Below are 21,496 nucleotides of genomic sequence, written 5' to 3' on the forward strand. Positions count from 1 at the left end.
GAAGGAGAGCAAAAGTAGTCAGTTCAAATGTGGACAGGTGAAGGTCAAAATCTTATGTTTGAGGCGCCTGTTTAAGGAAGATAGCCAGTTGTTGGCTGTATGGAACCAGAGCTTAATGGAAAGGTCTGCTTAAATCTAGCAGTGTAGAGATGTCAGTAGTCTACAGGGAACCCTGAAAGCCACTGGAAGGACAAATCACCCAGAGAGAGAGCCAGCTGAAGAGATGAGAGGGGGATGAAAGGTATGGCCTTGGGATGACAACAGCTTCTTATCTTAGAACAAGGAACAGCATACAGGAGACTAAGAAGGACCAGCTTAGTGCTGGGTACTGGCCCAAGAGAGAGAGGTGTCCACTAATGGAGTGAGATGAAGTAAAATCAGAACTGATTCTAAAAATAAAACCCACCCTCAAAGGATAAAGGGATAAAGATTTCTACCACTAGGGATATGCAAAAGGATAGCCTCTGGCTTCTGGTACATATAGATTTTATGGTTGTGATTATTCAGTGGTTGCCTGATTTCCTTTAAAGTAATAGACATTTTCAGGAATCCCTTTGTTAAATCAGCATAGCCTAGCACAAGGTAGATTGGCAGAGTTTAAGATGAAACCGAACAGTAATAATCATGGCAGCATGTGTACCAGGCAGCTAGTACTTACAAGAACTGTGGAGAGGTTCTGTTCTCATCACCATTTGGAGTTATGGGAAGGACCCACAGCTAGAGATGACAGCGGGGATTTGAACAGCCAGCACTCTAAAGAATATGTTAATACTTAGTTCTTTCTGATCTGGCCTGCATTTCCAAAGGTTTCTGTTGAAAAAAAAGTACTAATGAAATGAAATTTAGCCTCTAGTGCACATTTTCTAAATCTGTGGGGGATTTTTTCTCGTATTTTGGGAGGAGGGAAGGGAGAATGTGTTTTTGGTAATAGGAGACCATTTAAAAATTGTTATTTGTTTGAAGACAGTTCTGTGTTACTACTAATGGGAAAATGGCCTATAAACATTTCCTGGGGAAGTCAACCCTTGAAAAGCCTACACTATTATAAGGAGTAAAAATATCACGTTAATTGCCTTGTAAAAAGAACGCTTTTTTGACACTGAAATTTCCTTTTGTGCAATGATTTCTTTTCACCCTAAATTTTAGAGTTTTAATGTTCAAAGTTCCCCCTTCCTTTCCTAATATTAAAATAGTTTTTTTGTAACAGAATTTGTTTTTGTCATTAAGTTATATTTCTCCATATTTTTACTACTTATTTACTAGATGTGTTTACTTGAAACTTGTTTTCTGTATTCTTCCTTGTTTTAAAAATGTGATGCAAATACAGTTTTTAAGTTTAATTTTATAAAATTTACTTACAATAAAATTGGAATTGGCCTTTTTGGCGTACAGTCCTGTAGGTTTTTTGTGTTTTTATTTGTTGTTTGTGCCCTTTTTTTTGAGATGTTGCCCAGGCTGGAGTGCAGTGGCATGATCTTGGCTCACTACAACCTCCTCCTCCCAGGTTCAAGCAATTCGCCTGCCTCAGCCTCCTGAGTAGCTGGGATTACAGACGCATGCCACCACAGCTGGCTAACTTTTGTATTTTTCATAGAGGCAGGGTTCGCCATGTTGGCCAGGCTGATCTTGAACTCCTGATCTCAAACGATCTATCTGTCTCGGCCTCCCAAAATGCTGGGATTACAGGCATGAGCCACATGTCCTATGAGTTTTAACGTTTGTATAAACTCATGTAACCACCACAGTCAAGGTACAGAATGGTTCCATCATGCTCAAAAATTCTTTCGTGCTGTCTCTTGCCTGACCTAATCGCTAGCAACCACTGTTACGTTCTCTGTCCCTGTAGTATTGTCTGTTCCAGAATGTCAAATAAGTGGTTTTGTTCACTGAGCATAATGTATTTGAGATGCTTCTGAGTAGTGGCATACGTCACTTGCTCAGCCCTTTTTATTGCTGAGTGGTATTCTGTTGTGTGAATGTATCACCACGTATTTATTCATTTATCTTTTGAAGAACATTTAGATTGTTTCCAGTTTTTGGTGATTATGAAGAAAGTTGCCGTAAACATTTGTATACATGTTTTTGTTTGAACATGAGTTATCATTTTTTTAGATAAATCCCTATAAATGAGATTGCTGGGTCATATGCTAAATGTATGTTTAACTTTATAAGAAATTGCCAAGCAGTTTATCAGAATTGTAGTATTTTGCATTCCTCCTAGCAGTGTCGAAACTATTAAAAACGTGAATGCTATTTTAGATGCTCTTGGGTTGGGGTTGGCAAATTATGTTTCACAGTGCTTTGGGGCTTTAAGAAGATGCCGCATGACAGAGGGAGGACCTCTAGGTCCTCCATACCAGCTTCAAAGAGAACTGTTCCCATTTTGTTTGTTGTATATATTGGAGTTGCATGTAGGATACATTTGGGGAGAAAAGAGCTTTGTCTGCAAAGTGTTAAAAACCATTGCAGTAGGGAAGTGTGTCTACAGTGTGAGATGTGGATCACAAGTGACACAGGGTGATGCTAGGTGGTACTTGGGGGCTCTGGACATGAGGACCACACTGTGAGACAGTGATTCTCTCTTCAGCTCCATCTGTTTACATGATTATGTCAAGAAAGGCTTCATTTAAATCTGCTGCATCGTTATTCTCCATCACTTGTTAATATGTTCTTTTACAAAGAGAGGGCATGCTTTAGCCTCAGAGCCTTCAGCAAGCAACAATATCAATCTAGAATGTAATAAATATATAGCTTTGTTTATATTTACTTTTATGATTGTCTTCTCATTTATAAGTACCATTAGTTTTACCATTTTGCATTTGAAGTCAATTTATATTTTTTAAAAAAGCCAATTTTCATAGTATTATTTTTTCTTATTTTACTTCTATTTAGAAATTACCATGAAAATGAGTCCATTTAAATGAAAATATTAAATACTGTGTTATATAGTTCATATACAAATATGGCAAGACTTAACGAGGATGTGCCAGAATAACTGAAGTTGAGGAAATTCTTGAACTACAGGATCTGGTTATTTCAAGAAGCCTTACAGTGAGTCCCTTAGTGAAGTGAAGAGCTTGTAAAGCATGTAACTGTTTCTTACTTTATCCATTTTATGGCTTTACCATTTATGTAATAGTAATTTCTTAAAAGAAGAGAGCCTTCATTGTTTTGTTTTTGTAATACTTATTTTTCAAGTCCCTTCTTTATTCACTGATTTGACAAATATTTTGTGGGCAATGGGATACAGTGTTGAAGTAAACAGACAACATCCCATTTCTTTGTGAAACTTTCTTACATCCGTGTTTCTTCCCCTCTTAAGACTGTTCAGGGCCTATGGAAAACAAGGGCCCCTGGATAAAATGCAAATGATATGAAAGGCAAGGAAGAGGTAAATGACATTTTAAAAAATAAACATTTTAATAGATTCACAGAGGGAAATTTTATTTTGATAGTGTTTTTGGAGCTGGCTAGATGTCTACTTTGTCTTCCATTTGATGCATTTTTGCATTTTGCTAAAATAATATATATACCTACAGACATAACAATAAACTATATGACTTTTTTTTTGAGACAGAGGTTCACTCTTGTTGCCTGGGCTGGAGTGCAGTGGCACGATCTTGGCTCACTGCAACCTCTGCCTCCTAGGTTCAAGTGATTCTCCTGCCTCAGCCTCCCAAGTAGCTGGGATTACAGATGCCTGCCACCACACCCGGCTAATTTTTTGTATTTTTAGTAGAGATGGGGTTTCACTGTGTTGGCCAGGCTGGTTTTGAACTACAGATCTCAGGTGATCCACCCACCTTGGCCTCCCTAAGTGCTGGGATTACAGGTGTGAACCACCATGCCTGGCCGATAAAACTACATGATGTTTTGAGGTTCCTTCCAACTTTAAGTACACGAGGTAGTTTGTCATAGACAAGGAGTGGAACTGCTGTTAGAACACCCGCTAATGCTCAGACCTCTCTGAAATTAGACATCTTTTAGATTAGAGATCACAGATTGGTAGCTGCCTAAATTCTATTCAGCCCATTGGTGTTTCTCGTTTGACCCACATGGAATTTAGAAAAAAAATTTAGTGAGTTTACAAGATTTACAAAATCAATTTTTACATTAAACACACACACATGGCCGGGCGCGGTGGCTCAAGCCTGTAATCCCAGCACTTTGGGAGGCCGAGGCGGGTGGATCACAAGGTCAAGAGATCGAGACCATCCTGGTCAACATGGTGAAACCCCGTCTCTACTAAAAATACAAAAAATTAGCTGGGCATGGTGGCGCGTGCCTGTAATCCCAGCTACTCAGGAGGCTGAGGCAGGAGAAGTGCCTGAACCCAGGAGACGGAGGTTGCGGTGAGCCGAGATCGCGCCATTGCACTCCAGCCTGGGTAACAAGAGCGAAACTCCATCTCAGAAAACAAAAACAAAAAAAAAAAAGCCACACACACACACCCCAGATTTCTTGTTTATTTTGAAAATTCATGAATCTGGCATTAATGAGCCAGCTTTTCTGAGTGGCAGAGCTGGCTGGATCTGAATAGTGGTTGCATTTTTTTAGGCAGAACATGTGCTCCCTTTCAGTAACCTCTGCTTAACTCATTCATGTTATTTGCCTGGCCTAGTGTGTATTTGAATTTGCAACCCCCGGATCCTGGGTTTTATGTGCTGGAATTACCTAGAGAAGCTGAACGTTCCTCCTTGTGCTGGAAGGCTGAACATGTTGTTGCCACAGAAGCTGCTTGAGAACTGGGCGTATCTCCTAGCATAGTAGATGGAATACTGACCCCAGGAGGCAGGATCAAGGTCCTCTTCCTGGCTAGTATCCGGTGGATTATCCAGGCTCTTTCACACTGGTACTATTTTCTGCCTTACAGGTTTATATCAGTTAACAATGATAAGCAGCAGAAACAGGTTCTGATGAATTTTTTGTTGTTGTTTTTTGAGATGGAGTCTCACTCTGTTGCCCAGGCTGGAGTACAGTGGTGTGATCTCAGCTCACTGCAAACTCCATCTCTCGGGTTTTAAGCAATTCTCCTGCCTCAGCCCCCTGAGTGGCTGTTACTACATATGCGTGCCACCACGCCTGGCAGATTTTTGTATTTTTATTTTTAGTAGAGATGGGGCTTCCCTATGTTGGGCAGGCTGGTTTCAAACTCCTGACTTCAAGCAATCTGCCTGCCTCCCAAAGTGCTGGGACTATGGGCATGAACCACCCACCGTGCCCAGCCCTGGTGAGTTTAAACAAAATGAGACTTTATTGAAAGGATATTGGGAGACTGACACTATCAAAGGAAAAGTGAATGATCTGGATTTGGAAAGTTCCAGAAACTAGAGATACTCTGAGGACCATGGGTGGAAGCAATTAAGGGAATTGATAAATTGCCTCTGCATTTTTCCTCATTTCTCTATCATTCCTCTCAAGAGTCTAAAGTCCTGTAAAAGAATCAAGTTGGTCTGGCCCACATCCTTGGTAGGTGAGGATAGGACACCTTGGTTGACAGTCCCTCTAAGACTTTATACCGTGAAAGAAAAAACTTTGCAAGAGGAGATTCAGGTGATGTTGCCAGACAAAGGGGATGAGGTATGGAATTATGCAACAGAAACAACAAGGGCTCATTGGTCCTCTTCTCAAGGTTGTCATGAAGATGGTAAATATGCAGTGTCAAATGCTATAAAAGAGTAAGAGAGTAGTGTTTCAATTTTCATGAGAACCAAGTTATCGGTGTGCCTTTTAAGTAAACAAATATATTGGCATCTGTTAGATAAGAAATATATTGAATGACTTAGAACACAGACAATTTCATTGAAATTGAAATGACAATTTTATTCCTTTTAGCAATTGCTTTGGTTATAAAATCTCCAGAGAAGCCACACTAACTTTAAATTTTAAAACATCTATAAAATCTAAAGATGTTCTTTGAAATACTTATTCAAAGAAATGGTCTTTCTGATTTTTGTGTTCCCGTTATTTTCTTTGCAAGATCTTGATTTGCAACAAGCAAGGAAAATGAGTGAATCTTTCCCCATCTTCCCCTGTAAAACATTGCTGGCATGGGTAGAAATTTAAAGTAATGATTCAAATAAGAGAGGCAGAGAAAGTCTCAGCTGGGTGGCAGGAAACAGTGAAAGTCAGACACTGCTCGTTTTTAAAAAGGCAAAATAAACAACTCACAGTGAAGTGTACGTGAAAATCATTTCTAATAATAGCTCATGGTAGGCAATTCCCAGGAAAAAAACAATCGTTGGTGTGCTGAGAAAATTAGAGTAAGAATGTGCAGTATCTTGATGTGTTACTTAAGGCAATGGAGCGTTGGCGTTTACCTTATGTGCCATGTACATTGATTAAACACAAATATATGCTGGCCGTTTTTGGCCATCATTTACTGTATTGATTTGTTAGCAGGGAAACTGTAATAAAAAAGCCATTGATTTACTGTCCTTATTTGCTTATGGGCTTTTTTTTATTGTTAATTTTTCACTTTTTCTTTCTCTTTTTTGGATCATTTCTTGTAGACAAATGCTGTGCTTCATGAAGTTAAAAGAGAGGGGCTCCCCATGGAACAAAGGAATGAAATCTTGACCGCCATCCTTGCCTCGCTCACTGCGCGCCAGAACCTGAGGAGGGAATGGCATGCCAGGTTAGTTCTGTTATGAAATGGGATTTGTTGTTCTTGACAAACAAGAACTATATTTGGCCAAGCCCTTCCTGATGGCTGGCCTTGTCCCTTTCCTTGGAGGGGGCCGTGAAAAATAAGCATATTTAAGATGCTTTCAGCTAAAGTTAGCTTTCCTGCCATGGTACCTACTACATTAATTGTAATGATCCATTGGCGTCATCAGTATGTTTACACCATTTATCAGGAATAAATTCCAATTTAGCATGCAAGTTTGCATTTTGAGCATAATGGAATATAAGTACCTGATGCTGAAGAACCCTTTTTAATCAACAGTCTAAAAGACTAGCATTGCTATTTCATTAGGGCAGATGTCAGGGAAATCCGTACAGTGCTCTTATATCACTGTGCAGAGCAGATTACTTGAAAGCATAGTCATGCATCCCTTAATGATGGGGATAGGTTCTGAGAAATGTGTCCTTAGGCGATTCCCATTGTGTGAACCTCATAGACTACACTTACACAAACCTTGATGACAGAGCCTGCTATACACCTAGGCTATATGGCGTAGCCTGTTGTTCCTGGGCTGCAGACCTGTACAGCATGTTGCTGTACTGAATAGCAGTCGTAACACAACGGTAAGTATTAGTGTATCTAAACACAGCTCGGTATAGAAAAGGTACTGTAAAAACATGGTGTTATAATCTTATGGGATGGGACCACTGACATAGATAAGGTTCGCCGTTGACCAAAACCTCGAAAAAATTGTTCTGTGGCAATGACTGTAGTCTATTTATCAAGCCCATTTTTAGGGTTGACCAACTAGGAATGACTCTTGTTTCAACCTGGTCTCTTTCCACAGGGTTACCTATGCTTAGAAACTGTGTTACTGGTGAAAAGTATCTTTAAATCATCTTTTTTGAAAAATGGTTGATATTGTGGGAGGCGAGAACTAGTTCTCTCACACGTTAGGGTCATCTTTTAGATCTGTGGCTTGTAAAAATTATTGAATTGTCATCTGTCTCAAAGCAAGAGGGAGAGGAATCAGGAAGGGTAGGACATATTTTGTCTCAGAGTCTTATTTGGTGCCTAAAAATTCTATGTGCCTGGGAGTCCAGAACATTTATTGATACGTATAATATTCCCCAAATAACTTCATTTAAAAAGAATTTACAATAATTGATAGCTTTACTAGTAATAATTATAAAAATAGCTTTGTCTGAACAAGGCTGATGATGAGCATTTTCCAAGAAAGGAGACAGTATGAAGTATTGATTCTCACTGGGTATCAGAAAGCTGCTTTTTCAAATGTGTGTTATCTTTAAATTCAGACTTGTTTTTAAATACTAATTTAAAAATTCCCAACGGTATTTCCCTTCCCCTTCCCCCATCTTTTTGGTGGTATGGTCAGAGTAAATGGCAGACAGTTTCTTTAGGAAAAAAAAAATTGTAAAAATAGAGACAGGGTCTTGCCATGTTATCAGGCTGGTCTTAAACTCCTTGCCTCAAATGATGCTCTTGCCTTGGCCTCCCAAAGTGCTCAGATCACAGGCGCGAGCCACCACACCTGGCCAGTAGCAGACGGTTTCAACTAAAGTAATGACTAAATGATTTCCAATTTACCTTTCAATAACTAATTTTAAAATTTTCTTTGTATTACAAGTTAAACATGTATATTCATTAAAGTACAAATGTTAAGGAATAGGATATCAGTTTGGGAACATCTAAGGGGTTTCTTTGTGTCTGCTTAATGTTTCACGTCTTCCCCATGATGATTCTAATTAAATAGAAAGGAAGAAAGAATTCCTCTGTAATCTCTCCTCCATTTCCCTTCTGTCCAAAGACCACATGGCCCAGTGAGAGCACCAATGGATATCTTTTGTTGAGTGCATTTGGTTTGTTAACAATAATTTTTTAATACACCAAATCATTAGACAACATGGTCAAAGTGGCCTGTTTGAAAGGAATCTGCTTTCAGCATTTCTGGCCCTTACTGCTAGCAATTTAATCAGAAGCTGGAGCCAGCGTTGAAGTTGATGTAGTCTAGCAACTGAAACAAAAATTCTCCAGTCCTTTGTATTCAGGGAGGAGGAAAGAAAGAGCTTAGCAGCTGACACTGTGCAGGCCCCCTTAAAACTAAACACCTGAAAGAAAATTTCAAGAGGCTGGTGTCTTGAGATCTCAGAAGGAAAAGTGTCCTCAGAGTATTAAATAACCATAATCCTTCTCCCCACCCCTTCTCCATCCCCATTTGATGTTTCCCATCCTAGTGACCTATCTACAGACTCATCCATGTGATCCGTATAAACAGACGGTTACCATACACCTTTCTTTTCCTCATCAAAGTGTCATCTGGCTGCCTGGAATTGGGCATTGCCTCGAGTAGCCGTCAAGCGGGTGGTGGTGAAAGCTACGAAACATCCACCGCGGTGCTTACTGAGCAGCCTAGTTTTAGAGATTGGCCTATTGTGTACTTCAGAATTACACAAGGAAAAATGTGCTTTGACAGAAAATAATTAGCACTCACCAAAGGCCATGCAATAGGTTACAGTATTTTACTTTCATCAAAGCTGTCAGGGGATCAGTTAGATTAGATAATAGAAATTTTTTTCCTCTGAAAGTTAAATACAGATGACTCTAATTACCTTACATTGCACGTTAGAGAATGCATTATGAATTGTACAACTTCGAGAAATTTAGGTCAACAGAGCTGCCGCAGCTGGCAGTAACTTTAGTGTAAGTCTTTTGTCGTAAAGGTTTTTACCCCTCTTTAGCAGGTTCATTTGCGATCATATTAAAGGGAATTTTTAAAGTAAAACTTGTAACCTGGTTATAAAATATTTGTCTGTCTCTCAGGTCGGGCGCCAAGCCATTGTTTGGGACTCACTGAAGTCTCTTAAACTGAAGCATATGTTCCTTGTAATTTAGCTTTTTGAGGAAAGTGTCGATTTTGCATGACTTGGGGTAACCGAGTTTGTCACAGTGTCACACAACCCAGTGACTCTAGAGGCACATCTGAGTGCTTCGGGTTTTCTTCTCCAAGGTTGGTAATCCCATAAACAACCCTCTCCAAATAGGCTTATTAGGGCTGTCTATTCACTTCCCCAGAGTTGAATGATCCAAAGGACATTGGGAGAAGCTGTGTGAATACAGGGTAAGTGTTAACAGAAGTGGGACAGAATTTCTGAAGATTCGCCTTTGTTTATCCAGTCCCCTCTGCCTGATGGACAGCTTGTTATAGCTTTTAAAGAACTGGGCAAGCCCTCTGATCCGACCCCTTCTTGACCCACGCAGCCCAAAGGTCAGTCTGTAGCTAATAAACTCTGAGATTCTTAGGGTCTACTGTAGGAAAAGGCAGAAAAAGAGCAGCTGTAAGGACCGGGTGTCCCAGGATAGGCTCCTTTAGGGTCACTCTCTGATAATGAAAATGATTACCAAATTATATGGAAGTTTAACCGCAATCGTGAGTGAGAGGAGGGTGGGGCCCAGTGTATTAGGTTTGATAAATGAACTGTGAAGAGGCCCATCTGGCTCTCAGCATCTTTTCTCCCCCTCTTTCCCTACCAAGGGGAAACATTTTAAAATAACAGCAGTACATATAGACTCAATGACCCATGCAAGGAGCTGGAATGGATTAAGATTTAATGGTGACAGTGGAAGAAATTATCATTTGAAAAGTGCTCCAAAGAAAAGGTACAGTTTAATGTCCACACCCGAGTTGTCTTTCTAAATAAAATATATTAAAAGTCAGTGCCTTGTTTATCTTCTGCAAAGCCCTGGTGTCTTTCCTAGATGGCTGAAATTTTGAGGGTATTGTTTATTATGGAATAATTATTCATAGCTTAGCTTCAGGAATGGATTGGGCTTCCTTTGCCTTGAAGTCAGAATGAGAAGCAAACATTTTGTTCTGCTTGCTTTACCCATAATTAGGTAAATCAAGTGTTAGAGAAAATGTTTTTCAAAAAAAAATTGCATCCGTATCAGCCTCTGACCACTGATTATTGTGCATTCTTTGGTACTAAATATATATGTGACTCTTGAACAGAGTCTTGTTCTTACTACAGCCTGGCAGCTTTTCTGTAAATACGAGACAAAAGCACATAATGTTAATTGAGTAATGTTTGGTTCTTTCTTTTTTTTTTCAAAGAAACATCATAGTGAGGCTTTACATCTATTTATTTGCCGCTAATTGATAAAGTAATTATTACCACAACAGAGTGGCAAGTTCTCTGACCCACTCAGAAAAGTATTTAATGGTAGATGTCTTGGAAGACTGGAATTGTGGTGAAAACCCTTTATATTGAACTTCATTGTCTCGTAATACAAGCCTCACTCACATAATCATTACGTTAAAAATCAAAACAGAAGTCTTCTAAACATTACCCAAAGTTAGCATATTTTTCATCAAGGTTTTGATTTGACTCTCTATGTCTGGGGGGATTTCAAGTGAGCAGAAAGCCAGGTAGAGGATAATTCAGGGAGATGGCAAATACTTTGAGAATCAATTGTGCTTTTTAACTTTAAAGCCATGGCCCTAAAGTTTTGCAAAGTCAGATGTAAATAGACACACACACACACACACACACACACACACACACACAAAGACAAAAGTAAGGCCATTAGGATTTTTTAAAAATTGAAGTATAAGCCATGTATAACATAAAATTTCATATAACAAAATTTATCATTTCAAAGTATACAGTTAAGTGATTTTTTTGTAGTATACGTACAAGATTGTGCAACCATTACCACTATCCAGGTCCAGAGCATCTTCCTTCCCCAAAAAGGAAACCCTGCATCTGTTAACAGCCACCCTCAATTTCCCCTTCTCCCCACAGTCCCTAGCAACCACAATCTACTTTTTATCTCTACAGATTTGTCTATAACGTTTGTTATAAATGAAATCATACAGTACGTGCCTTTTATGTCTTGCTTCTTTCGTTTGGCATACTGATTTTAGGATGCATCATGTCATAGCACCTAAGTATTTCATTCTTTTTTACTGCTGAATAATACTCCGCTATATAGATGTGCCACCTTTTATTTATCCAGTAATCAACTGATGGGCATTTGGATTGTTGGTTGGCAATCGATTGATGGACATTTGGGTGGGCTCACTCTCTGGCTATCATGAATAATGCTGCTGTAAACATTCATGTACAAGTTTTTGAGTGACATGTTTTCAGAACTCTTGGGTATATACCTAGGAATGGAGTTGCTGGGTCATATGGTAACTCTGTGTCTAACTTTTTGAGGAACTGCCAGGCCGTTTTTCACTTCTGTTACACCATCTTATATTCCCAAGAAAAGCACACAAAGTTTCCAATTTCTCTATGTCCTCATCATTACCTGTTACTTTCTTTTCTTTCTTTCTTTCTTTTTTTTTTTTTTTGTTGGACTATAGACATCCTGGTGGTATATTATTGTGGTTTTGAATTGTATTTCCCTACTGACTAATGGCGTCAAGCATCTTTTCCTGTGCTTTTTGAAAACCATTGTTTTTTCAATAGGATGTTTTTAAACATGGCAGACTTAGGGACTTACCCCTCTTGTTAGTGGTAAAGAGCTCACAAGCCTGTTAAGAATATTTGTCATGTAGAAGGGGTGGGGTTCCAAATGGGGCTGTCATTAAATTGTAGCCGTGCCCATTTCCCTGTTACCATGGTCAGGTCTGGGTCTTTATTTATTTGTATGTGGCCCCGCTTATTTTTTTCTAGAGATTACCTACTTATTTCTCCTACCATTCTCTTACATTTCATTCAGCAGTGCACACTGGGTAGGAATGTAACCTGATTAAATGGAAACTCGGTCCATTTATAGCTGTTTAACTTTTAGGCTCAGACAGAACTTACTGTTCTTCCATAGGAGACAACTTCATTTGGGTCCAAGGAGCCTTAAAAATGGTGATGAGATTCATTTCAAATAATGTTTATGGAAGTTTTTTAGAAAAGCTTTTAGAACTACTTGCTTCTAGTTAAAAGTGACTCTCTTAAGATCCAGATAACTTTACGTAAATGTCTGCCTCATGTTGGGCTTTGGCAGCTCCAAAAAACTGCCAAGTTCCTGTATTTTTTCTGGACTAGTAAAACAGCAGTCTTATTTGTTAGTCATTTTTCTATTCTCTATGACCCCAGCCATCACCGCCCACCCCCAGAATGGATCCACTCTGGACATCTTTGTTAAGGCTGCAAAATCTAGTTGTTAGAACCTAGAATGTGTAATGAATAGGATTTACTATTCCAAGCTAATCAGCTTTAGAACTTTGATCTGGGCTCAACAAGTTTAACACTTTGTATAAGTTACTTACGTGGATTAGCTTGGGTTCTAAAACTAGCACGTGGAGGTGTTCTCCACAGGTATCTCTCTCTCATTCTGCCTCCTGGCTCATCATGGATTATATGCAAAACAGACAAGTCAGCACTGTCCAGTTTAGCAATTAACCATTCTTTATTGAGTATTTATTAGGTGCAAGTAACTGTGCTAGACACTGTGGGAAATATCAAGATGAGTAGGACATGAGTCTCAGCTGTAGAATCATTTAATGGGGAGATGGTAGTTAATAAGAATACAATGGCTAGCACACACACTTTAAGTCTTTTTTCTGGGGGCCACTATGAAACCATAAGATAATTTAGCAATAGGGTCTGCCCTAAGGGAACTTATATTTTGATCGAAGCTTATAAAATGAAGTAACCTGACGTTAATTATATATGGACTTGATTCTGTGTTTACGTTTTTATCTCTCCTACCAGAATGAAAGTTTTATGAGGATAGGACATTTGTTGTTTTTGTTTACCAGCTGTAAAACATACACCCCAAGTCGGGTGCAATGGCTCACGCCTGTAATCCTAACACTTTGGGAGGCAGAGGTGGGTGGATTGCTTGAGCTGAAGAGGTTGAGAACAGCCTGGGCAACATGGTAAAACTCCATCTCTACAAAAAAAAATACAGAAAATTAGCCAGGCATAGTGGCGCACACCAGTAGTCCCAGCTACTGGGGAGGCTGAGATGGGAATAAGTGCTTGAGCCCAGGAGGCAGAGGTTACCGTGAACCGGTCTCACCACGGCACTCCAGCCTGGGTGGCAGAGCGAGACCCTGTCTCAAAACAAAAGAACAAATTTGCACCCCAGATCTTTGTAGCATTAAGCTATCTCTTCCATTAGAATAATGCCCCGTATCAAAGGACCTCATTGGCAGCTTACCACATATCCCCGGCATCTAGAAGAATGCCTGGCATTCAGATTTATCAAATAATTTTCCTCTCAATCCATTCCAGTGTTTGTAAGTACTTTGTGTTCTTTACTACTTTTGAAGAGGAATGGCCACTTGTGATATTGGCCTGTTGCTTTTTTTGCTCTTTTTCTTAACCTTTCCCGGTGTGGAAATCTTGAAATCGGAAGTCGGGATGGGTCTCTGATATTGAAAGTAAGCACTTATTAATGAGTTCAGTTATTAGTCTAATCTTGCTGGGGGTAGACACCTTGAAACTGAAAGTAAGGAGAAACCTCTTATGCAGTTCCCTGGCGTTTAAGCCCCAAGTTGGTACCTCAGGCTCTTATTCCAGCATGAGCAAAGAGGGATGCTGTGTGCACAGGCTGACTCCGGTGTACTTGAGTAAGAGAACACCATGGGACTGGGCTAAGACCAGGACAGAAAGACATGGTCTCCTCCCTGAGTCACCATTCCTGATTTGTTGCCTTTTCCTGGAAGTGAAATGGAGCTGGGTGAGAAGAGGAAAAACTGGCGTGGCACGGAAGAAGAGAATTGTAAAGACTGCCCTAGGACATGCCCCTGAATAAAGGAGTGGGTTTTAGTTCAGTAGGGATAGGGACAAAGCTGAGGCTAATGTAGCTTCTAGTCCATAGGCAGCTGTTTTTTCCTGGTCACCTGCTAATGTCCTGATCTGCTTTAGTGGTATCAGCACAGTTATGAACCTTAGTGTCGGTGACTTGGCACTTGGACCAGAACCTGGAGCTGTATTCACAAAAGCAGAGCTCCTCACCTTGAGGATGGGCTATGGGATAATGAGACTGATGCGGTTATCTGCAGAGACAAACTGTGACCGTGTCTTCAGACCACGGCAGCTGCTATCATTCATCCTAAAGAGAGTGGCTGCTTACTTCAGCACACCTAGTTAGTTGGGAACAAGAAGTTGTGGCATCTGTAGCTCGGTAGCTGTCCGTTGCAACTAGATAAATTCGTTTGCAGTGTTGAAGTGGGCACAAGGAATAAATGGAAGAGATTCCAGGGAGAAGCAGGAAGGCACTGGCCTGCTAATTGCCATCGGGTCTTTTTAAATACATCTGTCCCTTCTCTTTTAATAATTACAGTCTCTGCTCTTTGCTGCCCTTAGCAGAAGAAAGTTCTTTGTGTCTCTGATCCAGATTACTCCATAAAACCTGATAACTCCATAAAACCTCCTCATAAATGTGTAGGAATTGAAACATTGTATAAATTTAGAGTAAAGATTAAATGAGTCTAGAGATAGGGTTACTTTTCTTCCCCCATGATACAGCAACTTATCTTAAGGAGGCAAGTGTTGTTAATGTTATTGCCATTGTTACTGTCATTATTTGAACAGTTTTATGGGAGACAAAAGCCAATTGAATTCTGTGAATCTTATTTGTAAAATCAACACATGGGCTTTAGCATGAACTGTGTTTCTGGCAGGTTTCTAACTGGGATCAGTTGCTGGCTGGCTGTTTCTTATGGTCAGTGCTTCTTAAACTTTTTGAGAAAACATTGATTCATTTATTTATCCTACATACATTTATTAAGTGTCTGTCGTTTTCTAAGCACTGTTTCAGGTTCTGGGAATGCAGCAGTGAACACAACTGATGAAAGTTCTTTCATGAAACTTATATTCTAGTGGAATGACAGATATGAACTGTTTTCCTAAGTGGAACTCTGCAAATTTCTTTTATTAAAATGTACATATAGTTGCTGTGCCCTGTATATTCACCAGTACTCAACAGTGACCAAAATAAAGTCGTTCAGTTGAGCTAAAGATATACTGTTCTCTTTTCTGAGCTTTGTCATAAAGTAATCACTGGTTGTAAAATTTGCATTTCTAGTTGCCGTGGGTCATATTTGGGAAGTATCTGTGGGATGCCAGTTTTCTGAGGAACACCATCCTAGGGAATCTGTAACATTAATTTTCCTTCGATTATCTGCACCCTGGTTCCCATTTACTTTTCCAAGACATGTGTCACTTTAAAGGTCTTCATTTGAAGAAGGCTTAAATTCAAGCCACATTATATTGACAAATCTCTCTTAAGAGAGAATGGGCAAAGCCATACCTATGTCATAGGTGTTGGGGCATTACATGTGACAGGGCACTCAAGTGCTTCATAAATGCTGGTCATTGTTGTTGTGAGTGATCTGTCAGTCATACGTTGGTTTTGCAAAGATTTCTTAAGTGCCTACCTGGTACTAGGCACTATAGTAGTTCCTGAGGTTGTAGAGATGAGTAACATTTGATTAGGGGAAATGTATTACACAATGTAGAGTAATAAATGCCATGGAAGAGATTGAGTCATGATTCCATGGAAACCCACAACCCGGGGAAGAAGACAGGTTCTCCTTAAGCGTTCTCATAAGACTCTCATTTATGTGCCCAGCCACAGTGAGAAATACTGCTCCATTGCCAAATTGTGTTGGCTACCAGTGGATAGGTAGCTATTTGTCTCAAAGCATGAGTGAAAAATAGAAGGGAAATTTATACATAAGTATAGGTCATTGTATAAAATTTATGCTACCTTCTTTGCATTGTATTAAGTTTGTGGAGGAAAAATGGTTTTCTTTCAGAGTAAATTGCATTAATATGGCGGGGAGCATTGATTCTGAGTTAGATTGCCTGGGTTTGAATCTTGGATCCACTTCTATAACTCCAGGCAAATTACAGTTGTGTGTTGTAGCCAGTTGGGTTACTTATCCCCTCTGAGCCTCAATTTTCTCATTTGTTATTTGCCTAGGGAATAATAATAGAACCCATTCATAGGGTTGATTAAGCGATTAAATGTAACATACGCAGTGAAAGTATCTGTAACGCAGTAGGTGTTCAATAAAAATGACCTATCGTGATCTTCAGATCCGAATAAAAAAGCCAGGAATAAAACCAGTCACCTTCATCCAAATTGGCCTCTCCTTTGAGAGAGCACCTTGTCTAGTAAATATCCTAGTCTCCTGGCAGGGGCGTGATATTGTGAAATTGGTGCAGGGAAGAACATCAGACAGAGTTGGTGTTCTGTGCTCATCATTGTCACACAGAGTTGACGGGTGGAGGGCTGGACTCAGTGTTTGAATCCCATCATTAGTGGCTGTAGGACTCTGGGCATGTCATAGACACTCTGCACCTTAGCAACTTTATGTAAAAAAGAAGCAACTTGACCTCAATCACCCCAAAAGTGGAAGGCATCTCCAGTTCTCACAGGGAGTGGCTGCATAAGTGAGATCCCCAGGAGCAGGGAAAAGTGGGTGTTACTCCTGGTGGGTTTCACTCCTCTGCTTCCACTTTCCCTGAAATCTGCAACTGTACTAATTTTAACAACAATAGCAGCTGACATTTACTGAGAACTCACTATGTTCCAGACAGAGTTTTAAATGCTTTATACGATGAGAAAACCGAGGCATAGAGATGCGGAGTAACTTGCCCAAGGCAACAACCAGTAAGTAGTTAAGATGGAATTTAAGCCAAGACGCCCAGGATGGCCAAGAGCAATAATAAAGCTTTAGTTTTTAATCAGCCACTCTAATACGGTTCACTTAGTACTTTAGAGACCTCTAGGATCCTTCTTAGTGTGGAGACAGGTAGGTATGTATCTTTGCATATTATTTCCTCTGATACCTAATATGTTTCACACTTTTTAGTTGTGTGTGCATCTCTGTAAGGAAATAGTATCCAGCTAATGCACTATTAATCTCCCTACCATTGGTCTTTTAAAGGAAAGTTATCACCTTTATAAGCTCTGCCATTTCTTTTATATTGGTTACAGTCTTTTAGAAGGTAGGAGAGGAGGGGTGAAAATGAGAACACCACCATTTAGCCTCCAAGAATCTGTAAATCTCTGTAAATCCTCTAAGTCAAGTAATTTTGGGTCTGTGTTAGTCAAGGCTGATTTGAGTAGGTGCCCTTAAGGTGAAAGGGTAGCAATTTATCTATTCCACAATGGGTTAATCACCAGCTGTACAGTTTGTTTATATCTAGGAAACAATTTACCACACATGAAGAATAGTAATTTTATTCTATCTCAGGGGTATCCCCAGTGTATTTTACAAGTTTAGTCTGCAGTGTTATAGGTAAAAGTTTAACTCTGGTTTTCAGTTGAGGAAGTCATGGTGGAGGAGGATGGAGGAAGGGGAAAGAACAGCTCTGCTGGCCTGTAGGGGACACTGTTGCATCATTTATTAGAATTTTCCAGTATATTGTCCCACGACAAAAAAAAAAAAAAAAGACAAAACAAACAAATCAGAAAACAAAAAAATAGATTGACCACCTTAAAATTGCTCATTAGAATTATTTAAATCATTTCTATGTGTTTAGAATGCCCAGCACTTCTCAGGTATTGGTCAGACTATGCATATCCGTGCAAGAAGGAGTAGGTTAGTGCTTCTCTCTGAGACAGGAGTGTTCACAGGACTCCTCTGATTAGCTTTCTCTCCATGATCAACTGTGGGTAGAGTGCTCAGGATGTTCCTTTTTAGTTTAATAAAACTTTGGTTTTGTTAACCATCTTCATTTTTTTTATTAAGATATGCTCATATTCAGCTTTTATCCTTCCAGAATGTATGCTAAATAAATGTCGTAATCCTTGGAAGGGCGTTTTGGAAGTTCTTATTGTCTTCTTTTTAATCTGTATCTTTTTCTTTTTTTTTACTGAAAAAATTGCTGTTTACTGAGAAAATGAAGTCATATCTACAAGGAAGGCTTATGTAGGGCCTGGTCTGAACTCCGGGAAGCATACGGCCAGATGCTCTGCTCTGGCTCTCTTTCCAGACTGTTGACAGCCGTTGTATCTGTCCAGGTACCCCATGGCCTTGCCAGCAAAACCTCCACCCCTCTGCCCAGCTCTGGTCTCTTTCCTACTAGAATACGGTCCTGGGAGGCAGTGGCAATGAACCCTCAGAAAGCATGGGTTTTGCTAAGGCAGCGTGCACAGTAATGATATTGTTAGCTTGCCTCATTTCCAGTTCCACCATCAATTACACCATGTGTTTCATCCAGTTGGTGCTACCCTCCCAGTGTTAATTATAACCTACAAGACTGTTACAGTTAATTTTATGGCAAGCATATTGTCTCTTCAAGGCTCCAGAGCAGCTCATAAATTATCTTGAAGGTAAAATGTAACTTGGGGAACCAGTTATGAAAATTCCATCCATCTCGCTTAGGAGCTGCAGCTGCTACTGTCAGCTGCCTTGCCGCTGCACTGTGAAGGAATTATGGTGGGTCAAGTTTAAGAGGGTAGGCCCAGGCTGTCACTGAGGAGAAAGGCTGTCCTGGCCCTGTCAGACAAGTACCTTCTGCCAATCCCTGGTGGTTTCACTTTGCAGGCAGGAAGAGGCAGGCAGCGCAGGTGGATGGTCCCCAAGCTGTCTGTATTCATTACTTTACAGAAACTTGTTGTAGGTAGGCAGGTCCAGAGACCTTTCCTCTTCTCTGTTGTCATGATGTTAGGCATCATCTGCAAAGTGTGAGGTAGATAACTCTATAACTAACTCTGGGCTTGGTTCAGGAGAGGAGGAGAATAAAGGCGTGAAGCTATTAGTGGCGGCACCTCCCAGCCACCCCTTGCTGGTCTCCTACATGGTAATTTCTATCTTGCAAAAGCTCCTGGCTTGAACAAGCGTTTTATTTGTGGTGGTGATTTTTCATATAATCTGATAAAGTGAGATTTCACTGTGAACAAATGTACTCGAAAATTGCCTACTAAATAAATTAACAGGTTATCTTATTGGGATAATAAACACACTCCTTTTCTGTTTCCTGACACGAAGTCTAAGCTTTACATTTCAGCCCTCGGGGCTTTAGCATTATTATTTTTAATGACTGAACACAAGTCTTTCATTTAGCTTGTTTGTATAGTTACTGTAAATGATCTTTCTGCTGTTGGTTCTTCATTTGAAATTCTGCATGTTATGCTGGCTTTAAAAGCTTTGAGGGGGCCTTGGAGAATTGGGAGCTGTATTAAGCACAGCATCTTCTAGCAGCATTGGAAACGGGCTGTGGCAGAAAAGTCAGAGAGGATATGTTAAGAAAGGACGCCTGCATCTATAAATCGAAGTGTGAGTTTGCGTGAGGCGTACACAAACAGTGCTGGTTTTGGTGGCAGGTAGCAGAGTCGCCATTGTAAAGTAAGAGAGCCATTCCCTTAGCTGGTGATTTCTCTAATGTGTTTCTGAGCACTTTTATTGCATTCACACATCTATTTGTTTTTGTACCAAGGGTGCCTAAGATCATTACACTGCAGCTGTTTAAGAGACGTTTTGTTTTGTTTTGTTTTGTTCTGTTCTGTTTTGTTTTTGAGATGAAGCTCGCTTTGTCACCCAGGCTGGAGTGCAATGGTATGATCTCGGCTCACTGCAACCTCCACCTCCCATGTTCAAGCAATTCTTCTGCCCCAGCCTCCCAAGTAACTGGGATAACAGGCGCACACTGCCATACCCAGCCGATTTTTTGTGTGTTTTAATAGAGACAGGGTTTCACCATGTTGCCCAGGCTGGTTTCGAACTCCTGAGTTCAGGCAATTCACCTATGTTGGCCTCCCGAGACCTGGTTTTGAGGGGTTTGAAGGACACATGGAAAGGTGAATTCATATCCAAAGAGGCACCAGGCTTTCTAAAGGAAGTATTCATCTGAGCTCTTGATGGTGGGGGTGTGATAGTTGGTATTGTGAATTTTCTAGTGAATGCTAGGGAACTTAGACCAGGGATTACAGATTCAAATGTCTGTAGGGCCTGGTAATTATGTATGTAAATGGAGCCAGAGAGACACTGTTAAGTTCAAGGCAAAACCCACACACACACAAACACACACACACACACACACAAACACACAAATACACATGCATGTGTGCATGCCAGAACCTACATAGAGTAGAGCAATATTACAGGGTCACAGAGGCAATACCCAGAGTGTCTTCTGGTCTCCTGGCCAGCAGGCATTCACACTCTGGCTCAAGTGGGCAGCCAGGCAGCTGCTATCCAGTCTTGCAAAGAGGCAGGATCTATGTTAGTAGGTCTTCCACATTTTCAAGAAAAGTGGAACATTCATGTTGTGTGTGTATGCTTCTGCAGTCTCCCAGTGATTTAAATGTTAGCATGAATTCAAATATTTGTAACTGTTATTCAGGCTAATCAAAACATGTCTGGAGGCTGGATGGTGAGGGCAGGATTCTCCTATAGAATGACAGTGCTGACTGCTTTGAATTAAAAACCTTCTCCATCTTCTCACACTTCTCAAGAATAGAGGGAATGACCCTGGCTGGGAGACTACGACACAGTCTAGGTATTGCCTCTGTGACCTTGTGATTTTGTAACATTGTCTTATTCTATGTAGGTTCTTGTGCACACCTATTTGTGTGTGTGTGTGTGTGTGTGTGTGTGTGTGTGTGTGTGTTGCCTTGAACTTGGCAGTATTTCATCTTTCCTTTTATAAACAAAGTATATGAGAGTTTCCAAAAGTGAATGAGGTGTATATGGTGCTCATTGTCACCATAAAAAGGTGTCTGCAAAAATGTTGGCAGTTTTAAATTTGATAAAGAGTTTAATTCTCAGAAGGGAAGGGCCAGGACTTCATTGCTAATGAATCACCGTTTCTCCTGTTACACCCTTGAGCTCCTGCTTTAGCTCCCAGCTCCTCCATGGGGGGACCCAGCTGTTCTTTC

At 40.2% G+C, this 21,496-nt stretch overlaps 1 protein-coding gene across 1 annotated transcript in view; it reads left to right on the forward strand.

Annotated features, from left to right (window-relative positions):
- Nucleotides 1-21,496, forward strand: part of FTO (FTO alpha-ketoglutarate dependent dioxygenase) — a 410,478-nt gene that overhangs the window by 225,912 nt on the left and 163,070 nt on the right. Inside the window, exon 8 of the mRNA XM_032255615.1 lies at nucleotides 6,513-6,637. Within this exon, the coding sequence (XP_032111506.1) occupies nucleotides 6,513-6,637 (125 nt within the window). The remainder of the gene's footprint in view (nucleotides 1-6,512; nucleotides 6,638-21,496) is intronic.

This window comes from Sapajus apella, unplaced genomic scaffold (assembly GCF_009761245.1).
Source record: "Sapajus apella isolate SASKATOON/1434 unplaced genomic scaffold, GSC_monkey_1.0 scaffold90, whole genome shotgun sequence".
NCBI lineage: Eukaryota > Metazoa > Chordata > Mammalia > Primates > Cebidae > Sapajus > Sapajus apella.